We start from the raw sequence: 16081 nt of genomic DNA, 5'->3' as shown, positions 1-16081 counted from the left end.
TACAGGTATTTGAGTTCAACATGTAAGAAGTAGAAAGTACAGGTATTTGAGTTCAACATGAGAGAAGTAGAAAGTACAGGTATTTGTGTTCAACATGTAAGAAGTAGAAAGTACAGGTATTTGAGTTCAACATGTAAGAAGTAGAAAGTACAGGTATTTGTGTTCAACATGTAAGAAGTAGAAAGTACAGGTATTTGGGTTCAACATGTGAGAAGTAGAAAGTACAGGTATTTGGGTTCAACATGTGAGAAGTAGAAAGTACAGGTATTTGTGTTCAACATGTAAGAAGTAGAAAGTACAGGTATTGTGTTCAAATGTAAGAAGTAGAAAGTACAGGTATTTGTGTTCAACATGTAAGAAGTAGAAAGTACAGGTATTTGTGTTCAACATGTAAGAAGTAGAAAGTACAGGTATTTGGGTTCAACATATAAGAAGTAGAAAGTAGAGGTATTTGCGTTCAACATGTAAGAAGTAGAAAGTACAGGTATTTGGGTTCAACATGTAAGAAGTAGAAAGTACATGTATTTGAGTTCAACATGTAAGAAGTAGAAAGTACAGGTATTTGAGTTCAACATGTGAGAAGTAGAAAGTACAGGTATGTGTGTTCAACATGTAAGAAGTAGAAAGTACAGGTATTTGGGTTCAACATGTGAGAAGTAGAAAGTACAGGTATTTGTGTTCAACATGTGAGAAGTAGAAAGTACAGGTATTTGTGTTCAAATACCGATACCAGAAAAATATACTTAAGTACAGTAACGAAGTATTTGTACTCCACTACTTCCAACCTCTGGGTACAACAGTACACAGTATGGTAGTACAGTATCTAAAATACGGGGTTTACGTGTACTTCCATCAAAAGAGAATGAAATAATGAATCTGTGAGACAACCCTTGGTGGCAGGTCCTAAAATCAACATCAACATCAACACATGTAGGTTTTCACAGGCCTTGAACGCCCAATAATTCACATTAAATTACTACTAGAAATAAAGATTGTTAAATTGAAGTAATTTGAAAAAACAAATGCTCTTGTTTTTCTGGTTACTATTTCTCACCGACTCAAGTATGATCAGATTTATAGATTTAAAGGCAAAGTATTCTAGACATTAAAAATACTAATGAACCTAGAGACCATGTTGTGATGCCGATACTAAGAACATCGGTGGCAGGACTATTGGTTGATGGTAATCATAAAGCACATCTAAACACAACTAAAAGGCTTCTAGCCATTAATGCCATGGAGCCATTTTTCTGAATGGATCTTTAATTTGTTTAAATAAAGAGCAACATCACATGCACTCTACTTCCTGACAACAGATTCAGGCTTTGCAAATGTTTTATTAGGAGATTATAAACATGATTTGTGCAGAAAAAGTTTTTACAAATCACAAAAAATTGCCTTTTTTGCACTTTTTTAGTTTTTTCCTCTATTCTTCGTTTTTTTCTAAGGCTTTGATGCTACGATATAGATTGATAGTACATGGCTTAGTTAAATACTCGATTCTTATTGGTCAATTCAGAACACGTGACACGTTGGTAATCCAGTAGTACAGACCGCTGTCAAGGATGTACTGGCTGTTGTTAAGGACGCTCACATCTGCAGAAAGAAGTCCGGTCAATTTAACTGCATGCCGTTTGCTTTTCAAACTGTTCGCTTGTCGTTAGTTTTCCGTTGTCTCCCGTCTGAGAGCAACATGGAGGATTTTAATATTGATTGTAATATATTTGGACTCAGCCCGTCATCTGTTCGACCTGCTGCCCTCGGGCCGGCGCTACCGTTCACTGAAAGCCCGCACCTCCAGACTCACAAACAGTTTCTTCCCATGGGCCATTAGGACATTAAACACACAAAAATAACTCCCCACATCCCCACTGTGCAATAATCCTGGTCTGTTTTTATGTATACTGTAATATTTATCATATATATATATTTTATCATAATTCTATTTTATTCATCTATTTATTTATTTATTAATCCTGGTCATCTACTTGACGATCCGAAGCTGTGTGCACTACTTGCTGGTCGTAACTGTCAGACCTTTTATTTTGTGTTTTAATATGTCTGTTTTTAAAGCACTCGCTGGAGCAGCAACCATGAATCTCGTTGTATATATGTACAATGACAATAAAAGCTTTTGAATTGAATTTGAATTTGACATGGAGAAGAGGGGACACATGTTGATGTAGAATAGACGTGAAGAAGAGGGGACACATGTTGATGTAGAAGAGACATGGAGAAGAGGGGACACATGTTGATGTAGAATAGACGTGAAGAAGAGGGGACACATGTTGATGTAGAAGAGACATGGAGAAGAGGGGACACATGTTGATGTAGAAGAGACATGAAGAAGAGGGGACACATGTTGATGTAGAAGAGACATGAGGAAGAGGGGACACATGTTGATGTAGAAGAGACATGAGGAAGAGGGGACACATGTTGATGTAGAAGAGACATGAAGAAGAGGGGACACATGTTGATGTAGAAGAGACATGAAGAAGAGGGGACACATGTTGATGTAGAAGAGACACGAAGAAGAGGGGACACATGTTGATGTAGAAGAGACATGAAGAAGAGGGGACACATGTTGATGTAGAAGAGACACGAAGAAGAGGGGACACATGTTGATGTAGAAGAGACATGAAGAAGAGGGGACACATCTTGATGTAGAAGAGACATGAAGAAGAGGGGACACATGTTGATGTAGAAGAGCCATGGAGAAGAGGGGACACATGTTGATGTAGAAGAGACATGAAGAAGAGGGGACACATGTTGATGTAGAAGAGACATGGAGAAGAGGGGACACATGTTGATGTAGAAGAGACATGAAGAAGAGGGGACACATGTTGATGTAGAAGAGACATGGAGAAGAGGGGACACATGTTGATGTAGAAGAGACATGGAGAAGAGGGGACACATGTTGATGTAGAAGAGACATGAAGAAGAGGGGACACATGTTAATGTAGAAGAGACATGAGGAAGAGGGGACACATGTTGATGTAGAAGAGACATCAAGAAGAGGGGACACATGTTGATGTAGAGGAGACATGAAGAAGAGGGGACACATGTTGATGTAGGAGAGACATGGAGAAGTGGATGTTGCATGATAGGAGACCTTTAAGTCCTAACCTTTCTGTCTTCAGGTGGAGACGCGGGAAGTCGAGGTGAAGGCGGTTCTTCTCCGGTCTTCCACCTCCCAGCAGACTTCTTCCACCCGGCTGCTGTAGCTCATCCGGGCAGGCCCAGGACCCGTGTTGGTCCCGGGGACAGAGGCCCGTCCAGGCCCAGGACCCGTGTTGGTCCCGGGGACAGAGGCCCGTCCAGGCCGGCCTCCTGGGCCTCGCCGCGCTCACCTGGAGCAGACAGCAGGCCCCTGAGCTCTCAGGTATTATTAACAGATGGACGGAGGGACGGATCCGTACTTCTGAGTGTGTCAGAGAAGTGAACCAGAGTTGTCATGGATCAAAACATAATCCAGGCAGATCGGATTCGCCAAATGATGTATAAAACAAATAATACTAGAATTGTGAGACAGAATGTGTGAAGCGGGATCTGAAGCTTTAGAATAGGGGCCCTGACACGAAACAGTCATCATTAAACATATATCTTCCTAACACGTCTAGAAAGAAAGAGTGTATGCATTATAAAGGAACATCGACCACCTATTATTTTAAGACATTAAGTCGAGGAAACACTCGAGTCAGATGTAATGAAAGTCAGATGGTGTGTTAGACGGGCAGTGATATCATGAACCTGTTGATGGACGCATTCCAACACTTGTTCTGTTCCCAGCTGTGTTCACCTTGCAGCTGCAGCTCTGAGGCTTTGATCCTGATCAAGTGTTTAAGTCATGATGTTTAAAGTAGAGCCGGGACTCGATTAAAAAAATGAATCTAATTAATTAGAGGCTTTGTAATTAATTAATCGAAATTAATCGCATTTTTAATCAAATATACATATTTGACCTGAGAACAGTGAGAAGCAGTTTCCACATGGATGTGACTCCAGGTGGTCGACAGTCGAGTGCAGTCCAGTGAGCCAGGGAGCTGGTTATTCTCTCAGACGTGGACTTACTTATCCTGGCCCTGAAACCAGTCGTCTGGTTGAGTGTGGGTTGGGTCAGGGTGTGGTTCCTTGCACTCGGAGTCGGGCTAACGTCCACGCTAGCTGCTACATGCTAACTGCTACATGCTAGCTGCTACATGCTAGCTGCTACATGCTTTGCATTTAGGTGATACTTTAGGCTTGATGTGCTGCGGCTCTTGTCGACGCTTCCATCCGTCCGTTTTTTAAAACAAAATGTCCCATCCACGGGGCGACCAAAGCGGTCTCATCAGCTTGTTCGTTCATGTTTGACTATTGTTCACCGTGGTTTGTTGTTGTTTGAAGTCCCATGCTGAAGTCATGAACGTTAGTTGGTGCTCCAGTATAATCGGTACGCCTGAAACTCATCCAGTGAGAAACGTTCCGCTGTGCAAAAATAAGTGCGATTAAAATGCGTTAATTTTTTTAACGCGTTAATTTTTGTGTAATTAATTAATCTTAATTAACGCGTTAAAGTCCCGGCCCTAGTTTAAAGTTTAACTTCTTCATATGTCTAATATTAAAGTTGACTTTTCATTCAGGAAGTATGACGCTGCGCTGTCTCCATGTTTATGATGTTGCTAGCCCCGCCCCTTTCACGTGAACGCGGGCTCAGCCGGAACCCTGGCTCGAGTTACCGAGTTGATAACCAGCGTCGAAGGACCGCTTAGCGAGAGCGCGCTTCTTTTGGGTTAAGCCGGGTAACTCGAACACATCCAGGGTCTGTTGACTGGCTTCGTAGCACAGGCCTCAGAGGACACACAGTGATTACACTGGTAATAACACACTGCTGACAATTGCCGTTAAAACATTTGTTCTCTTCCACGATGTCTCCCTGCCGCCAACACGCTGTTTATTCCAATTGACTTGGGAAATAAGTTCTGATGATACATTTCAAACAAGCTATTTAAATGTGACTGTATGGCCTTACTGTATGTTCCAACGCCAACTATCAGATGTGATACAATAGGCAAGGCAAGTTTATTTGCACCTTTCAACACAAGGCAATTCAAAGTGCTTTACAAAAAACGAAAGACATTCAGAAAATGGCATTTAAAAACAATAGCCTATGTTTTAAGGAAATAATATGCTTCTCAATCTCAATCTTTATTTCTTTGTATAGTCGATTTAAAACAGGGGTCTCAAACTCAAGACCCGGGGGCCAAATCCGGCCCGCGACTTCATTTTATGTGGCCCACTACATGTCCCACAATGCATCTCGTTTTGTGCCATGAGCACTGAAGAGACTTGCAATTTACCCTGGACTTCTGCTTTCATACGTAGTTAATTACTAAGTTATTATCCTATCCGATAATAATCCAATTCAGAGGCAATAATGTTATATAATACATTATTTTATATATATTATATATTTATATAGTTACAACCGGCCCTTCTAGTGCAACCTTATATGACGAAATTGAGTTTGACACCCCTGATTTAAAACAACCGCAGTTGATCAAAGTGCTGTACAGGGAACAAGCATACTAACTAGAGACATGTAAAAAAACAGACACATATCAAAATGTTACGGCAACTATATGAAAAGCCAGAGTCATGAAATGAGAGCATTAAACCAACGAGCTGTTTCCACACAGACTCCAGAGCTGCTGCAACACAAATGAAAACGAAACAGCGACCTTAAAGCTGAAAGTCAACCTGAACAGTAGGTTGTGAGTAGCGCCTGTAGAAACGTTCCCGACCTGTGGAACCCCCGCCTCCCCCCCCCCCCCCCCCCCCCCCGCCCGCCCCCCTGCCTCTATTGATGTTCTTTTGTGTGGAGCTCCCCATCATTCATTTAGTTATAAATAAAGGTATCTCATTTGGTATTGAATCCAACACCTCCCCCCGCGCTGGCTTCTGCATGAAAACAAGCGAGGATGAAAAGGCACTTATTTTAGTTCTTGCCGCCGTGTAACCATGGAGACAGGCTTCTCTTTTCTCTCCCCTCCACCTGTTTGGGTTTGTTTAGCTCGTGCCTGAGTGCCTCTCTGATCCACAGCTCTGCGGCGCTCAGCTAATTAGCCCCGAGTCTGATACCGTGCACACTCTGCATCTTCACTTTCTCTTTGGTCCCTTTTTATTGTGTTTCCTTTGTGTCTTCTTCTGGTGTCTCTGAACGCCTCCTTCTTCTCCCTGGCCTCCATCGTGTTCCTCTTTTCTGCCAAAGCCTCCATTTCTCCTTTCTCGTAAACTCTCACGTTCCTTTGAGAGCATGGCAGTAACAGTGCTGGCATGTATGAATAATGTTGATGTCTCATTTTCAATAAAACAAATGCTATGAGACACATTGATAAGAAGGGGTGCACCAATCAGGACGACCTCTACACCTGAAACCATACGTGGACATTTTAGTTAAGATAAGAAGTACCTTATTTACCTTCCACCGATGCCTCAAACCTACCTTCAATCTAACAATGTATGTTTTAAACTTCTCTTTATGGGTTATTAAAATCTGCCCTTGTAGTGCAACTTTCTAAAGTCCACTTTAAACTCTGATCCAAACTGTTGAATTAAATACTTTTTAAAAGAGTGGAAGAAAAACAACTCAGAATCAGATTCAGGAACTAAATGTACACTGAACAAAAATATAAACGCAACACTTTTGTTTTTGCTCCAATTTTGCAGGAGATGAACTCAAAGATCTAAAACATGTTCTATAAACACAAAATAACCATTTCTCTCAAATATTGTTCACAAATCTGAAAGAATGTGTGATAGTGAGCACTTCTCCTTTGCCGAGAGAATCCATCCCACCTCACAGGTGTGGCATATCAAGATGCTGATTAGACAGCATGATTATTGCACAGGTGTGCCTTAGGCTGGCCACAATAAAAGGCCACTCTGAAACGTGCAGTTTTGCTTTATTGGGGGGGTCTGGGGGGGTCCGAAAACCAGGCAGTATCAGGGTTAGGGCTAGGGTTAGGGGTAGGGTTAGGGTTAGGGGTAGGGTAATGTTGTGAATCGAGTGGCCTGTGTTCGTCGTCCATAACATACGCCTGCCCATACCATAACTCCACCACCACCATGGGCCACTCGATTCACAACATTACCCTAACCCTAACCCTAACCCTAACCCTACCTCTCACACCAGATACTGCCTGGTTTTCGGACCCCCCCAGACCCCCCCAATAAAGCAAAACTGCACGTTTCAGAGTGGCCTTTTATTGTGGCCAGCCTAAGGCACACCTGTGCAATAATCATGCTGTCTAATCAGCATCTTGATATGCCACACCTGTGAGGTGGGATGGATTATCTCGGCAAAGGAGAAGTGCTCACTATCACAGATTCTTTCAGATTTGTGAACAATATTTGAGAGAAATGGTTATTTTGTGTTTATAGAAAATGTTTTAGATCTTTGAGTTCATCTCATGAAAAGTGGGAGCAAAAACAAAAGTGTTGCATTTATATTTTTGTTCAGTGTATTAGAAGTAGGTTATATCAGAATTCATCCTTAATGCTTGTTCAAACAATTCTTCAAGAAGCGAGACATGTGTGCTTGGCCCTTCTTGTGTAATAAGTTATAAGTTGACAGAGAGATTGTTGAGCAAAGTGGCAAATAAGAAGATTCTTTTCCGTTGCCGAAGCGAACTTGTGTCTTTGCATCAGAACGAGTTCCACTTCGGTGAACTTTGACCCTCTAAGTAGCAGCTTCAACCAATAGCAACGATGTGCGTGTTGTTGACACTGCTGTCAGCACGGCATGCCGTTGGCAGGCACATATGAAGCAACATGAATGCTCAGATGTCCTCTGTAAAATGAGAACGCGTGTGACCCGTCGAGCCGACACCACACTGCCCACAGGCTGGAGCAAGCGGGAAGTCTGGTTCAATCATTTAAAAGAAAGTGTAACACTATTTTAAATCTAATCTTGTGAATAAATAATAATAAATAAATCAAATGTTGTGTGGTGCAAACCAGGAATAAAGTACTAATTGCTTAACTTCCCTTCCTCTCACCACCCCCTCCCTCAGCTTGTGACACGAAGGACTCACAGGAACTCAGATGCACGATTCGGTTTTGACTTCAAAAATATATTTTATTTTACAAAAGACTTTTCAAAGTAAAAGATTACTAGGATCAACTAGGATACTCAAAAGATCTCTAGGTTCCACTAGGTTGCTCAATAGTTCACGAGGGTATACAGACATGGACTTGGTGTGTAGACAAGACGAACCGACAAAAGGAGAGAAGGGCTATATACACACACACACACACACACACACACACACACACACACACACACAAGGTAATGGGGCACAGGGGAAACCAATCAGGAGCAGGAGACAACAAGCAGGCTGAAATGTCACAAGAATAAACACAAAACTATAAACTAAAAGGACTCTAACGCTGAAACCTTACAGTGTGCACTTTTGAAATCCTGGTTCAATCATTTAAAAGAAAGTGTAACACTATTTTAAACCTAATCTTGTGAATAAATGAAATGTGTTGTGGTGCAAACCAGGAGTAATGTTTTCAAAGTCAATGTTATTGTCAATCTTTCAGTTTGTGTACAGACAGAGAGATCGAAATACCGTTTCTCAATCCCAAATACAAAATCAAATATATATAAAAAATATGTATAAATAGATGTACATACCTATATATATATATATATATATAGGTATGTCTACATATATATATAGGTATGTCTACTTTTTCTATGAAGTACTAATTTCTTCATTTCCCTTCCTCTCACTACCCCCTCCCTCTGTGAGCAGCACCCGTCCCACAGTGACTCCTCTCTGGCCACGGGCAGTTCAGAGGGCAGCCTGCAGACCACTCTGGAGGAAGGGCTCAGCTTCAGCGTGTCCCCTCCCCTCCCCATGGCTCTCCCCATCCATCCCCAGGAGGAACCAGCCTCTGGAGACCCCCCTCTGCCGAAGAGACGCAGCACTACGTTTACCCTCCAGGCCACCAGGGGGCACCAGAGGAGCCAGAGCAGCTGTGGGGGGGGCAGCACCAGCCCTGGATGCCCACGTCAGGACTCAATGGACCCTTCAGACGAGGAAGTGGGGACGGGGACGGATGTTTGTCGGCAGACCCTGAACAGCGAACATTTGTCAGAAACGCTGAACAGTCTCTCCCTGACGTCGCTGCTCAGCCCGGGCTCTCTGGCACCCCCGCTGGTGAAGAAGTGTAACAGCACGGGCTCACTGCACCAAACCAATGTATCCGCCAGGAGTAAAGATGGCCGCCACCTCATAGACGCACACGGTTACTTATCCAACCCCTGGACGGAGGGGAGGGCGGCAGGGCAGCAGCAGGAGGAGGACATCACAGACTTCAGCGGGAAACCCACAGACACAAGCTCCAGGAAAAATAGATGAAACATTTGTTGCCTCCCTGGAGTGGATGTCTTCGACCGTTTGCATTTCTGGACCGTGAACAGAACGGGAAGAGACTTTAATACATGTCCTGTGAACCCTGTCGTGTGTTTGAGTCGTCTCTCATTCCTCTCTGGATCCGGCTGCTTGGGGTTAGTCGTTTCTCAAAAGAACACCGTTGCGTCTGAGTGTTTAAATCCTCTCTTTTCTACAGGATATTGTTGCTTCATGAAAGGACTAAACAAAAAAGAACCAGCTTTTGGCAGATCTGGGTTTCACTATCTGGAATACAAGATATTTGAGAAAGCTACGGACAGGCATGACAATTAAAGTGATTGACGAACATTACTAAAGTGATGATATTTATAATTACTGCTTCGAAACAAACATTTCAAAGACATTAAAAGCTAGACCCAACGTGCCGTCAACCTCAGTGTTGTCAAGATTGGACGGATGGCAACCTCTGAAGAAGAACTGAACTTTGTACAGTTTTATTTTGTAATATCCATCGCTAACAAGTAGCATCGACCTCCCTTTTTCCCTCTTAAGCAGCTTTGTTGCAGGTAACGGAGAAACAAAAGCTTGTTTATTTTACTGTGTCCTTTTTTTCAACTTCAACGTATTGAAGTTGTACGAATGTCGACATGTCTGTCTCTGTCCGTGAGCTAAAGTCTGATGATCCACAAAGGGCGTCTTTTAATAGAAGGCTGGATACGTGACTGCTGCTGGGAATACATGTGGGTCGGTGGAGGCGTTGGCCACTTTCAGAGTGGACTCTTTGTGCTTTCTACATACCCATGAAAGGGCTAAAATGTATTGAGTGCAGACCTGGGCAAAAAACTACCTAACACTCTGGTTGAAAGGGTTTGAACCCCAGACTTTTCTCATGAAAGTAATATATATATATATATACATGTAAGAGAGATCTGTCCCTGGAAATAACTTGTAAAAGTATTGGTTGGATTTCTCGCGAACATCCAGAATTTCCTAAAATATGTATTTAACACATTTAAACAGTTTGAAATAAGCTTAAAAAGACGTCCCGCGTATATTAACCATCTACTTACATGTTAAATGTGAAGTAGGGATTCCCTCGGATCAAATATACTTCACAAGGCAGGGGGTAACACATTCAGCATATTAATAAAACATGGAGAGACTTCGGAAAGAGTTTGATGTCATCTAGTTTTCCTCGTCTCTGCTTCAGACGATGACTGACTACTAAACGGTGCGTATCCAAGACGTAGGGATTTTAAACGTAATGCTTCAAAGGGAATTAAGAAAAGATGGATTTGTTTCGTTTGCTAAGTGGTTCAAAGATATTGGCTTTGAGAATAGTCATTAGTCATTTGTACAGTTATGTCAATTAGTTTCCATGATAGCTCAATGGCTAAAGTATGGATGACATGTTTGGTCCCTCATTGCTTCACCACTTTGGTCTAGATAGAATGAAATGCTATTGGAGATATATATATATATATATATATATATATTTGGGGTCCAGTAAATAAACCCTAATGAACTTGAATGTCCCATTAATTTAAATTAACGCCACCAACAGGTCAAAGATTACAATTATGTTGAACTATCTGGACATCTGCACCACGTATTGCCATCAAACCTGTCAAAGAAGGTCATAGTACCCTAAATATGAAGTGCAACAGCCCCCCCCTTCATTTGTCCATCCAGCAACATTCAAAGCACCACTGTGCTCGACCACAGCCTCACAGAGCTGCTAGCGAGGCTGCAGACTGCCATCACCTTTGCATATATACCTGCTAAATTGTTCCTTTGTAGTTTGATCAGAACCAGACCAGACATTGGTACAACAAAAAGAGGTGGTCTCGTCCTCATGTGCTTGTTTGAAAGAATACTTCCTAGAACTTGATGCCATTCCAAATACACTACACTGCATTCACACCTATAGTCCGCTCTCTGGTGGCACCAGACCACCGTTTGTTAGTTTAATTCTTCAGAAGGTTCGGTTTGCGTTCACACGGAAAAACTCAAACGGACTATAAACTTTAAACACAAGTCATGTGCTCGGAAATGCTGTTCACCCATTGGTCAGACATTAAGGGGGTAACAACGCAAATCCCGGCAATTTCTCCCGGAGCCTCCGCCATGGAGCATCGGCACTTTCGGCAGGTTATTCTCCTGCTGCTGTTAATCTGGAGACCAACAGACACTAGCGGCCCGCGCATACGATTATATAATCAGACGACGTCCGTTAAAACACATTATAACATAATGAGAGACGTTCTGCAGTCAGGAGAGCGTCTCACCGACGACAGGTGTTCTGACTTTTATAGCTGACGGAGAATTGTTACTTTACACGACACTGTTCAACACTTCATTCTGCTTCACTCTTTAACTGAACAACCGCGGATGTCTTGAAAGACTCTTTCGCTGAAGATTTTGAAGACATCCGCGTTCTTGTGACACGTAAATACTACGCTTCCTATGTTTCGGTGCGGACTGCGTTCACACCAGCGATGCACCGCTCCAGAGTTCACTAGCAAGCGCTCCGAGACCACCTATTTTAGCGGACCAGAGTCCGGTTGTTTAGTTCACTTCAGAGGTCTCGGACTGCGTTCACACCGACCCAACCGGACTATACAAGGCAGGTGTGAATGCACCCTTAGTCAAACTCCACTAGACCAGTGTTTCTTAAACTTTTTCATACCACTTAACCAATAAAAAAACACTCGCGGACCACCTAACTCCACAAATATCCAAAAATACATCGTTTTTCTAGAACAGATTACAAATCGCCTGAAACTGGTACAAAGACGTGGCAACATGTGTGATGAAGGTGTTGCCCTGGGCTATATGATGCAATTGAAAGTTAAACTTAAGCTCGCTCCATTGCGGAAATATCCGCGCGAGAGTGCGGAAAACTTTAATTAATGAATTAATTTCAAATGTGAAATTTCACCTATATACTCACGGACCACTAGGGGGCGCTCACAAAGTGCTCAAAGTCCGCGGACCACACTTTGAGAAGCACTGCACTAGACCCAAAGAAGAAAAGCTTGATGAAGAACTGGCTTCAATAAAGTCAAATCAAGCATTGGGTGACAACAATGGCTGATGTTAAGCATTGTGTTGTGTAAAGACCTCTGGTACCAGAAGCATTGGCTTGTTGACACAACCTCTTCAGTTCAGTTGTCTTTAATTCTGTTCACCTCAGTGCAACTCCGTTTATTGGGTTTGCATCAAAAGCCACGGATACGTATTTAAAATAAAAACAGAGAGCGTTAATATGAAATGTCTGTGGGACCAGTCAGATCAAACTGAATGACATCAAACTGCCTTTCTGTCGTTGTTCAATAGCCCAGAATACACCTGAGCTGCTGAAATGATACTCGAGGAAGCTGCTTTGCATGTGTGTGTGAAGTACTGGGCATGAGTTGTGTGGGTTCAGTGTACTGTCAGATGTCCAGGACTTCAGAAGATGAGATGGTTGCTGCATTAAACCCAAATGATTATTGACTCAGGTCTGCTTGAGTGTAGCAAGATAGTAGAACATACCCCGTACGATGGCACGGATCTGGTGTGAACATGTGACTTCGAGCACTTGTTTGACGACCCGTGTGTCGTGAAAACCCAGAGCAGGTAGACCTCAGGTTGGACCTATATGCACTCACACACGCCACATATTAAAGCACATGCGTACAGTAAGAAATATACAAAGATGTCAACACACTGCGGGATGCTTCTGTAGTGGTTTGAGATGAGATCCGTCTTCATCTCTTCTTCTACTTCGTCTTCACTGTTGTCCTAATTCTCATTCAATTATCTCCTGTCCACAGGGAAGCCGGAGTATAACATGAATATTGATTCCCCCCTCTATTCGAGATATGCAATATGCTAAGTAGATGTACAGTTAGAGACTCGTATAGCCAATATGGTGAGAGGAGATTATATTTATGACTTCATGTATTAGAATAAAATACCAGCGAGATTCAAAGGCCACTGAAAGGATGTATTCATGTATTCAAAGAGTGTATGTTTTCTCTTCTTCCCCCTTCATGTTCCCAACTTGATTTCCATTCTCCAAAAATGCATGTGGGTTTTATTTTCTGTTTTCTTAAATGTCATTCTAGTGTCATATAAAAGTGAAATAACTTTTCAACCTCTGTCTCCTGGAGTTTCTCTTTGCATATTATTTCATTGTTGGTTCATTTCCGGTCTCAGTTCCTTCTTAATTGACTGTTCAAAAGTGCAATCCTTTTTCGCAAGTTGAATCCGTTGTGCAACAGCTAGTAGATAAATATCTGAGATAATTATTTTGTTATATATTATATAATAAGATAGTATATTGTTATCTGTTTTTACTTTTTTAGTGCGGTTTTGCATCCAAAATGTTCATATAGTATGTCAAAATGTAAAAAATAACTTTATATAGGTGAGGTTGTCTTCAAAAACTAGATGCCAAACATTGACATGCTAAACATTTCTAAATGCGGTTTAGTAAGACCAATCAAAAGTATGTACTACTTAAAACGTATTAAGCATCATGTGTGTTTGCCTTGAACCGGATAAGTGTTATTTCACTGCCTTTTCTCCACAGTTCCTTTCAACAGCACTTTTATTCACTGTGGTACCTTGAAGCATCGAGTGTGGCCCTAACTAACTGGCATCAATACGCCGGCCCTCATGCAGCAGAGAAGGGGCTGAAAAAGAAGTGCACACAGCCCCACCTAGTGTCAGCAGAAAGTAGTTCAAATAAGAATGAAAAAATAATGCAAAAAAAACAGTCGTCTGATTGGTCTGTACTTTGCTGTACTGTCTGCGTTCTTCTAACTAGTGTCTACAGTGTGCCTATTGAGCCGCGTTGAGCGACGTGGGTCAAGCCCCCCTCTCTCACTGTCTCAGTGAATGGGTTCTGTACAAACTACACTGCGCATGCTCAGAGGATTTTCCTATTCAATGTGTGCGGCAAAAAATAATGACCATAGGGGCATTGAGCTGCCATACCTACCAAACGTCATCTCTCAATTCAGAGAGCTGATTGGCTGTAAGTACGTGTGCCACGAAAAGCGTAGTGTTCACCCTGTAGTGAAGAGGAGACGAGAGAGAGCAGCGTACAGCGATTACAATCAGTGAAATGAAGTTGACCGTCTACTGCAGATTTGGTAAGTTCATTTTATTTCACATCTTTTGTTGATCTTCTGTGTTTTGCCTACAGGCTATTGCTCTGCTGGATCCATTGATATTGTGACCTCGGTGATGAGTGTCTTGTGTGTTCCTTACACCCCCCCACCCCCACCCCCCCTCTCTCTCTATTGGAACCATGGATAGCTACAGCTATTTGTTTACGTGTTTAAAAAATCACCAGAAGCTTTTATACACACATCTAAGTTGTTCATTTCAAACCTTTATTCACCCAGTTGACCTGCTCAAGTAGGTTCCACATGAAACATACAAACATAAACAGAACAACAAAAAGGACATCATACAGCAGGATCCGGACCGAACCCTGTGTCCCATTATAAAAAAAATAATAATAATAATAATTAAAAAAAAAAATCTGATTCTGATGTAAATTAAAGTGGACCTATTATGCTATATTGGAAAACATATATTGTAGGGCCATACCTTTACAAATATAGGTCTGTGAAGTTTTTTGCTTAAAATACCAAACAGTTCACCCATTCTAGCCATGCCTCATACCGCTCTTTTGCAGCCCTGTTAGAGAAACGCGGATTTTGGGTCCTTAGCTTGAAAAAAAAAGAGGAGGCGGAGCTAATGCCTGATCAGAATTATACCGGAGATAAAGTTAAATTCTGTTGTAATAAAACGCTATCCTGTTCTAATCCACATCAAGGATTATCTCTGAAACAGCATGGAGCTCAAATGTTTTTTCTCTTGCGGGTTTATCACAAGGTGAGTTCCTTTTTTGATTTCCTGCTTTTTAAAGACATGTGCTCTCCAGTACAGGTTAGCTCTGAGTGTTAGCGAGGCTAGCTAATGTAAACAAAGACGAGATTACGTCCAAAACACGTTCAAAACGCGTCAGGCATTGTTTCTGATAGCAACTTTCTGTGGGTCCGCTGCCGATTTGACGTCAGATTGGCAGCAAATCTGTATCCGCTCGTTGTACCCCTGTTTTTAAAAGATTTGGGTACGGAGGAAAAGAGAGCGGGTTGTATTTTCTGATGCTGCGTGAGTTCCCCGACGCACCGGGGACACATGTTTATGTATAAAAGACATCACAAAGTGCATTTTGCATGATAGGTCCCCTTTAATGTATATTGTCTTGTGTCTGACGCGTTCTGAGAATGAACATGCATATATTTACTTGTGCGCGAGCGTGACACGCATTTAAGTTAACCACAAGTTTACCTTGACTTTCTAATGCCATTTTTGCCGAGGTTCAAGGCATACTGTATGTATGTATGTGTGTGTGTGTGTGTGTGTGTGTGTGTGTGTGTGTGTGTGTGTGTGTGTGTGTGTGTGTGTGTGTGTGTGTGTGTGTGTGTGTGTGTGCGTGCGTGCGTGCGTGCGTGCGTGCGTGCGTGCGTGCGTGCGTGCGTGCGTGCGTGCGTGCGTGCGTGCGTGCGTGCGTGCGTGCGTGCGTGCGTGCGTGCGTGCGTGCGTGTGTATGTATGTATGTATGTATTGAATGTCTGTGTGTATACAGGGGCGCCGTTTACCGACAGGCAAGT

The 16081-nt window shown here is 42.4% G+C and overlaps 1 protein-coding gene across 1 annotated transcript in view; it reads left to right on the top strand.

Moving 5' to 3' along the window:
• LOC117453336 (voltage-dependent T-type calcium channel subunit alpha-1I-like) overlaps positions 1-10863 on the top strand; it is a 294731-nt gene extending 283868 nt beyond the window's left edge. The window contains 2 exon segments of the mRNA XM_071204189.1: positions 3141-3382; positions 8802-10863. Of these exon segments, the coding sequence (XP_071060290.1) occupies positions 3141-3382; positions 8802-9410 (851 nt within the window). The 3' untranslated portion in view covers positions 9411-10863.
• Positions 10864-16081: the final 5218 nt, after the last annotated feature.

Source organism: Pseudochaenichthys georgianus, chromosome 1 (assembly GCF_902827115.2).
Source record: "Pseudochaenichthys georgianus chromosome 1, fPseGeo1.2, whole genome shotgun sequence".
NCBI classification, from domain to species: domain Eukaryota; kingdom Metazoa; phylum Chordata; class Actinopteri; order Perciformes; family Channichthyidae; genus Pseudochaenichthys; species Pseudochaenichthys georgianus.
This window is presented reverse-complemented; position numbering and strand designations above follow the sequence as displayed.